Here is an 8725-nt window from a genome sequence, read left to right as displayed (position 1 = left end):
TGAGGGGGAGTACAGCTCCCCAGGCGGCCAGCGCCGCCCAGAACGCTCCCAGGAGCTGAGGCCAGCTCGGCGCCGCGCCCGGGCAGGTACGGCGAGCGGAGGCACGGCGCTGGCCCGAGCCAGGCTCGACCCGGGGCGGCTGCCGTGTCCGCCCTCCCGAGCGCTCCGCCCGGCCCGGCCCGGCCCGCTCCATCCCCGCGGCGGCGGCCGGGCGTGTGCAGCGCCGCGCACCTTCGGCGGCGGGGCCCGAGGCAGGGCTTGGCCGCCCGCCCCTCCCCCGGCGGCGGCGGCGGCGGCGGCGGCGGCGGCAGGAGGAGCAGCAGCAGCAGCAGCAGCAGCAGCAGCAGCAGCAGCAGCGTGCACCCGGTCGCGGCGGCCACAAGCGGCTCCTGTTGCGCCGCCGGGCGCCCTCGCTGCCCGGGTCCTCCCACCGCCGTATAAAGCCTGGGGCGGGCGGCAGCGCCCCTCGCTTCTGCCCGCTTCGGAGGAGGAGCGGCACCCCGGGCGCGGCGGCTCCTCAGGCACCCGTTTTTCCCCCTCGTTTTCCACCCCCGCCCCGTTTCACCCCGCTCTCGGGGGCTGGCGGCGCGGGGAGCGGCGGCAGGCCGGCGGGTGCGGAGGGGGAAGATGGCGTGGAGCGGCGCCCGGCCGCCGCGCCTCCTCCTGCCGCCGCCGCCGCCGCTGCTGCTGCTGCTGGTGGCCCTGGCGCTGTCGGCGGCGGCGGAGCGGCGCCCCGGGCCCGGCCCCGCAGGTGAGGCGCGGTGCGGTGCGGGGGTTGGGTGCGGTGGCGGAGCCCCGCGGCGCGGTGCCCCGGCTGTGGGAGGTGTGTTCGGGCGCGGTGAGGGCGGCCGTGGCGGGGATGCGCTGCTGGCCGGGAGGTACCGGCGCCTTTGTGCCCCCCGGCTCGGTAACATCCGCCGGGAAGGGAGAACCCTTCCATCTCCTGTGCGGAGGCTGGGAATCGGCCGATTTATTAATATTTTTTCCCCATCCCCCTCCTCCACCCGGCACTTTAAAACACCGCTCTGGCCGCGGGAGCGGGCTCGGCAGTGCGGGAGGGGGTGCGGCGCCGGCCGGGGCAGGGCTCCCCAGGTTGCTGTCGGGAGGAACCGCTTGGCTGTAAGTCCTTTAGTCCGCCGGAGTGAGTCATAGAGTAACCCCCCTGAAAAGGAAAAAAGATTCCTTAATAGGAAGTGAGTCTCCCCGACTTTCTTCCCCCCCCCCACCCCCCCCCACCCCCTTTTTTTTTTCCTTTTCCCTGAGACAAGGTGTCGATGAACATGTTTTTCCAAGGCTGGAAAAAGCATAGCGTCATTCGCTTCTTCTTTAAACTGTAGCAACTGCTGATGAAGTTTCCTACTTCGTGCAAATGTCAGCTGGAGGCTTCAGTGCCCCTTCCCGGCCCTCAGAGGCTGGCTTGCTTTTTGCTCGTTGCATTTTGTCATTGCTTCAGTTTCAAGGGGCCAGAAGATAGAAAGAAATTTTATCTTCAGCATGTAAAATAAAAGAATGTATACAGGAAATACCCTTGGAGAGAGATAAGCGCATGTATGCCCAACTATATACCAAAACGTATTTCTCGCCCTAATAGTTTTTTAGAATCTGTACTTCTGATTTCTATTCTAGGCATACAAAGGTATTTCATCCCACTAGATTATTACCACATGAAATCCAAAATAGTTTCATTTCTTGGCTTGCTTACTCAAGAGTGTAATCAAGTTATTTTTAATATCTAGCTTTATTTTCTTCTAGTGTGCAGAAAGAAGCTCCTTATTTTGAGAAGCAAGTCTTGTCAGCAAGTTCTAATTTTAGTAGGAAAACTGCTGACTTCGTTGATAACTGGTATAAAAAAATTATTTTTAAAAAAAAGGTGTTGATGAATACCATGCTCAGTGAGCTTCTAATTTCCAGTTTTCTTAATGCTTTGCTGCTTTTAGTCCTGCAGAGGATTTCTCTGAGGTTGTGGTGAGCAGTGTAGTTCACAGTCTGTCAGGGGCGTGTGAGCACCGCTGTTCCCTTCGCTGTCCCTCGCAGGTGCAGCCTGCATGCTTTGAGTAAAATATTGAGCTTCTGTGTCTGTGGTCAGGGCAGCAAGATTCTAAGTCAAGCTCCTCTGGAAATAGTCCTTCCAATCACATTTTCTCAAAAATATCAATTCAAATAATGCGTTTTTTAACTACATACTTGAGTTGTGGGATCTCAAGCTGATAGAAGTGAATAGCTGGCACGGTAAGGATTTTTCTTTAATCCTGCTGGTGTTCAAAGGTGTGGAAAGCAAAGAGTTCGTAGTGCAGACAGCACTCTATGATGGAGCAGGCGAGAAGTAGACCGCTACATCTATATAAATAAGAAAAATGATGCTACACAAACTAGTGTTAGAAAACACTGATACATTTATATATATGTATTCACACAGGAAAATCTTAATTCTTTTTAATTTAAACATTAGTAGCCTGAATTGTAGCAGGCTCTGCTGAATTGAAACCACTCCTTGAGTAGTTTCATGACCCCAGACACTGCCTGCTGTGTTACTTGTTTTTATCCCAGTTTTAACCCTTGAACACTTTCCCTGAGTCTGTGCTGTATTTCCTGAAGAGGGGCAGACCTTAGTGTGCCTCCAGTTCTAGAAACCTGCATTTTAATTTCTCATCTCTTGATACTTTGTACAATTTGGTGTAAAGCAGTGCGCAAAGACACCCTGTCAGATTTTAAAACCGTCCATTAGTGGTGTTCACTTCAGAAATCAGCTGTAACAAGAGTGTCTAAAACCGACTGCAGAGCTGCATCTTTATTTCTTAATAAGACTTTACTGCTTTACTTGGAAAGGCTTGGAAAAGTTATAGCAAGAGAACTGCCTGTTGCACAGCAGTGGTTACTTGAGCAATGAGCAGTCAGTGCAGCCCTGTGGCAAACCATGTTTGCAGAAATCCCTCCTGTGCTCCTTTGCCTCAGCTTCACATTTCAAGCAACCACAAAGAAGTGCACTGCTGAGCTCTGAAACAGTGTCTCCTGTATGGTGAAGATACAAAAGTTTCTGTGTTAAAACATCAGCGTTAAAATATTTCTGTTGCACCGTACTTGGTGCGTGTGTGTTGCTTATTCTGTAATGCAGTCCAGGACGTGCGGAGAGCAAGTGGAAAAGACATTTGTCATTACACTAGAAGCAGACACTGCTCTTGGCAGCTGTTGTAAGTGATGTTCCCACCTAAAATGTTATATTAATCAGCTGTTTGCATGGGAAATGGCTTCACCACCTTTGAATCTGTTCCCTGGAGCGGCTGCGGGGACTTGGCCAGCTGGAGCGTGGCTGCACTGAGGCAGGCATTGGGGCCACAGGTTGTAATGGCAGGAAACAGGCAGGTTTTGAGATGGGCCCCATGGTTTGTTGCCGCCTATATGTGCTCCCGAAATGTGGGGGGTGGGAGGGTGCATTGGCAGGGGGTTTGTAATGGAGAGGGCTGCAGCAGTGTGGGTGGCTTTCCAGAGCCAGCCTGTCTGGGAGGTGTGGGCAGCCCGGCGGGCTGTGGGAGTGCTCTGAGCCAGCAGGCTTTCCTCTGCCCCCGCGTCCATCAAATGCTGGTCACAAATGCTTCAAGCAGTAATTGCTGACTGGTCTGGCTGTGCAAGGACTCACTTGGAAATACAGTGTGTAGTATTGCCATTTCTGTTGACTTTTTTGGGCTCAGCCAAAATGGGCGTTGTGAGTAACAGTGATTGATAGGCCTTTCCCTCTGAAGCACCTCTGGTGCGCAAACAAGAGAATTTGGTAATTCAGCTGTCCTGACACACTTATTAGAAGTACTGAAAGAGTTGGTCTGCTTGGTGGAGGGGAGGCCGAAAATTCAGTGCTCTATGCCTGCCTCCATCTCTCTGCCCGATTTTCTGTTTCTTACTTCTCTACTGATGCTACTTCTGTCCCATCTTGTCGCTACAGTATCTAAAAGTACTACATAAACCTGTGTTGGGGAAAAACCTCCTCTAGGTCTCTTGGGAGTTTTGTGCCCTTTTTGAGAGGACTGTACGAAAAAGCTGCTGCCTGCCTCTTACAGGTGAAGGGTAAAGACAGAGTGATGTACCCAGGACCTGAGCCAGCAAGAGACAGTGTTTGGGTTACCCCTGCTCCAGGGGCACCATCATCCCAACCCTTTGGGGAGCATTTATGAATGGATGTAGCATCAGTGTACACCACTTCAGATGGGTAATGATCACTTGTGTAGATACCTTTAGGCTCCAGCTTGAAATAAATGGTGAATAACAAATGAAATGGTGTGTAGTGTGGGTGTGTGTGTTTGGAAATTAAAAGTAAGTGAATGTAGCTGTGAAGGTGCAAAGCAGCAAAGTTGTTCTTCTGTCCCATACTTTTCCCTTGAAAATACTCATCCTTGAAGACACACAAAGTTGGCAGTCCGAGTTCTTTGTAGCACCTGGTTTAGAGGCTGCACAATGCAAGTTGCTGGTGCAAAATAAAATCAAATAAAATTTAGAGGGTTTTTTGGCCAGGCTTTTGTTTCTTTCCTTAGGTGGAATAATTAGGCTGTGGAGGTAGACCACAGCGGTGGACGTGACATTGCTTCTCTCTGTGATATACAGTGGGCTTGGATAGGATCACCATAGCTTTGACCAAAAAATGCATTTCTAATTAAAACAGGAAAAAAAATAAAACAGTTGTGACATTTATCATCAATATTTGGTGCTGTAAAGTTACAGTGGAATGACCACCATGGTTATGTGAGCTAGAGGAGTTTTGTGTGAAACATGCTCCTGGCGAGGATCTGAATTAACAGATTATTTCTCAAAGTTTTCTTTACGTTGGTGGCATATTCTGGAGAGTCATGATTTATGGCTCTGTCCCTCACTGCTGCTTACTTAAGCAAAAGTGTCTTGGTCTCTTCATGGGGAAGTGTTTAGCTTGTCTGTTGAATTAGTACTGTTACACTGTGTAATCAAAAGCAGTATCTTTCCATTTGTGTAGAGCTGCTAGTCTGAAATATAAATTACTTGATGTGCTGCTCAGTTGAATTCCCTTGTCATGAAGAGTGAGTATGGTTGCAATAAGGATATTTTTTTCATTTATAATGCCATTTTTTAATGGTTTTTGAGGGACCAGTTGCAAGGCGAACAAGTTTGAAAGTGAAGGATATTTTTGTTCCCTCTTAATTTAAACACAGAGCGTGTTTCCCTCTAGCACAAAACACAACTTGACCAAGCAGATCAGTAGGAGGAATGTGTCTGTATATGTGGGAATGTTGTTGCTCTAGAGAACAAGTGATGACACTTAATCATCAAGGAATATGTGCTTGCAAACACAGCCTGGCACCACAAGTGGCTTTAGGTGGTTTAACAGAACTGCTTCTGAAGTATTTCCTTAAGGTGAATTCAGTTTTCAATATATGGATTATACTGGTCATGAGGAGGCTAAATATGTAAAGTCATTGTTTCATCCCAGAGATTTTTTTTTGGTTGGTGTTTTTTTTTTTTTCTCCAGGAGCTAGAATTCCCCTTGCAAACAAATGACAAGTCCACTAAAGAAACAGAGTAAATCTTTTATTGATGATAAGAGTAATCTGGCTTCTTTGTGTCCTCAGTGTGTGCACATGTCTTTGTGCCTTTTTATATAATATTTTAATGATACTTGTTCCAGCTGAGCACTGAGATTGCGGAAGCTTAGGTATCTACTAATTGTTGGAATATTTAGATTATTGACAAATTATACAGTTGACATATTTAATCATTTCATTCTGTTTCTGTTTGAACCAAAATTAATGATACTGTGGATTACTGTATAATTTCTTTTAAAACACATGGCTATTTTTGTAATGGGGTACAAAGTAATTACAGACCAATTTCAGTAATAGTTTAAGGCTAAACAGTAGAACTCTGCCTTGGCTTAAAACATTACATTGAAATTTGTGGGACAGTTCTGAAGAACCCCCCTTTATTTTAGTGGTTGGCTCACCAGCTCTTATGGTCTGCCCTTTGAAAGTATTCCAGGGCTCTGTTTTGGACAAGTTGCAAATTTATTGATCCACTGTGGATTTTCTTAGACAATAGACATGGGGGGGAAAAAAGGTGGTGGTGGACTGGGCAGTCCTTTTTGATGGTAGTACTGATTCTTGCAAGGTAACTGCAAGTATGTTTTTAAAGCTGACATGTGCAGTATTTGTAATTAATGCAAACAAGCTGTAAGGAAAGAAGACAGAAAAATGTTAAACAAAAGTAGGTCTGGCATTTAAGTGCCATTCCCCTGAGAGTTAATTCTGTACCTGTGGGTCTAAGTGTTAATGTACTGAATGAGCCCATTAGGGGTTCTCGCTGAAATCAGCTGTGAAGAAAATAATCAGTATTTGATAGAATTGGTTTTGTACTTCTTTTTTTTTTTTTTTTTTTCAAAAAGTAAAAATGGATTGTTTATCTTTAGTTTTGTAGTTCACATGAAACTACTACAGCAAAGTGTTTCCTTAGGCTATCCTCATAAGCGGTTTATTAATTCTGTTTTACATCACCATAAAACAATTGTATACATGTGGGTGTGAGAACAGAACCAGGTCCATAAACTTAATAACTGAAGTTTCTGGTCCAGGTGTTTGATGTTAAAAGCATCTTGAAATACATGTCATACATGGCATGTCATGATGTCTTGTGTTAGTAGTACAGAAGTTTTTTATGCTATTTCATGACTTGAAGGACTGAGTTGTTCAAGGCAGGGCACTACCTGTATCTCGCAAGTGTGGAGTTCAGGTTGCTTGTTCACACAGAAGGGGGATCTTTGAAAAGTATGGGGTTTTCTCCTTCCAGGCTTGTGTGGCCTGTTTTTTGGAGAATTTTACGTGTCCAGGATCTGGATGCAGGGCCAGATGTGAAGCTGTAGGGCAGCTCTTTCAAAAGAACTGACTAATCGGGGTGGTGGCGTCTGCTGACAACGTGAGCCGTGGTGCAGGCATGAAGGACAGTTATGCATCTTCAGGACAGCTCCAGTTCCAGCTCCAATTTCTCCTTTTCAAAGTGAAGACTAGTCTAAGGAGAAAATATTAACTGCTGATTTTCACTGATAGATTGATTAGCTGTCAGAAAATGGACTTTAACAGTGCCTGGTGCTGTGTGTGACTGCTTCTGTTTGAACAGCTGGTTTTGCTAAACGGCAGCTTAAGAAGAAGCATGCTCTTCTCTAGATACATATTTATGAGAGAGACAAAGAGGGCAAGGCTACTAAAAGGCAGAAGCTGAGTAAACTTTCTCACTTAGACAGCTGATGTTAATTGTGTCCTGCTCTCAGCTGCACAGCCTGGTGAGAGTTTATAGCAGAGCCGTCCAATCGGCGCGTTCAAGCAAGACCCAGCCTGTGCCATGACTCCATCCACTCCCACTCTCAAGAAGATTTTTGTGGTTTGATTGCTATCTGGGCACTAATAAACAGCTGTAACCTGATCTGTTCCCCACTTCTCGGGAAGTTAGGCGGCTCTTGTTGGAGGAGTTGCGTCATCTATAGCAATGATGTCATTTACAAGCAGTTGATTTTAATTTTTTTTCTTATCTGGGAACAAAGGAACGTGTCTTATTCGCTTTACTACAGAATAACTGATTCAGTAAACAGGGTCTCATCCAAGTCCACTGAAGCTGATGGAAAAACTCCTGAGTAGGGCTGCTTGTGGCTGGTTTTGTTCAGCTATCAAAACGAGGAGATCTTGTGTTAGAATTAGTGCAGCCCTGAGCACCGGCGAGGGCTGCAGCCGGGTCTGACGCGGGTGATTGATGAGTGCACATATAGGTCTTAATGAGCTCTTGTTGACTATATATTCAATATTACTAAATTAAAAGGAAGTAAATTAAGAGCTGAGACAGAGTCAGCTGTTTTTGAAATCAGTTGTGTTTGGGATACTGGGAGTAACTTGGTAATATTTGGATTATATTGGAAGTAACTGCCAATCTTTGCCTGGAAGTGTGTGTATGTATATGTGCGTACACAGAAAAACGGTTACAGAGATAGTCTGTGGGTGGTGGGTTTTTTATTTATTTTTTTTAGAACTGCTCTATTCAACAGCTGATCATTTCCATGTAAACATTTTAGATGCTGTAACTATGTGACATCAGAAATTATGTGATAGAAGAAGGGCAGTAAGCAGCAGCTGCGCAGGCTTGCCATGTGAATCGGTACATGTGGAAGAAGTAAATGCCTGTTCACATCTCTGTGGGCTGTGAATTAAAGCACAATAGAATTTCTTTGCATGAGAAATCTTCAGTAGGTTCATAACAAATTTTAGATTCTGAAATTCACAGTTGCTACAGGACTGTTCACCTCTTCATAAATGGCTTTAGATTGCAGATGGTGTTTAACAATAATGGACTCTTGAATGATAAGTCTCTAAGTCTTGGAAAACTTCAGTTTGGTTTCAGTTAATAAAAAAGAAAAAAAATTTTAGTGTCCAGTCCAGGGACTGTGTGTTAGCAAGTGCTAATCTAGCAGAAATTCAGTATTATGAGGAAATTCAGAGCAGCTCTTGCTTAATATAAGCACACATTTCTGCTAATGCAGCTTCTTTGTTCCTTTAAAACACATGAGAAGAGGGAGAACCCTGTAACTGGCGATGTTTACTCTGGCTAAGGAAGTGGCAACAGCACCAGATATTCAAAAGTAGCGGAAACTTAGAAATTATACATTCTATATTTCTTTCCCTAGACAGCTTCTGAAAACTTCCTGCCTCTATTAGTTCCATTCCCTGACTCAGGA

General features: G+C 45.9%; 1 protein-coding gene across 2 annotated transcripts in view; it reads left to right on the top strand.

Annotated features, from left to right (window-relative positions):
• The first annotated feature begins 331 nt into the window (after window positions 1–331).
• Window positions 332–8725, top strand: part of PLOD2 (procollagen-lysine,2-oxoglutarate 5-dioxygenase 2) — a 56249-nt gene continuing 47855 nt past the window's right edge. The window contains exon 1 of one of the 2 annotated variants that reach the window (XM_075098877.1): window positions 332–751. In XM_075098877.1, the coding sequence (XP_074954978.1) occupies window positions 628–751 (124 nt within the window). In that variant the 5' untranslated portion in view covers window positions 332–627. The remainder of the gene's footprint in view (window positions 752–8725) is intronic. The other variant, XM_075098878.1, reaches the window with a different exon arrangement.

The sequence above is a fragment of the Phalacrocorax aristotelis genome, chromosome 7, assembly GCF_949628215.1.
Source record: "Phalacrocorax aristotelis chromosome 7, bGulAri2.1, whole genome shotgun sequence".
In the NCBI taxonomy this organism is placed as follows: domain Eukaryota; kingdom Metazoa; phylum Chordata; class Aves; order Suliformes; family Phalacrocoracidae; genus Phalacrocorax; species Phalacrocorax aristotelis.
This window is presented reverse-complemented; position numbering and strand designations above follow the sequence as displayed.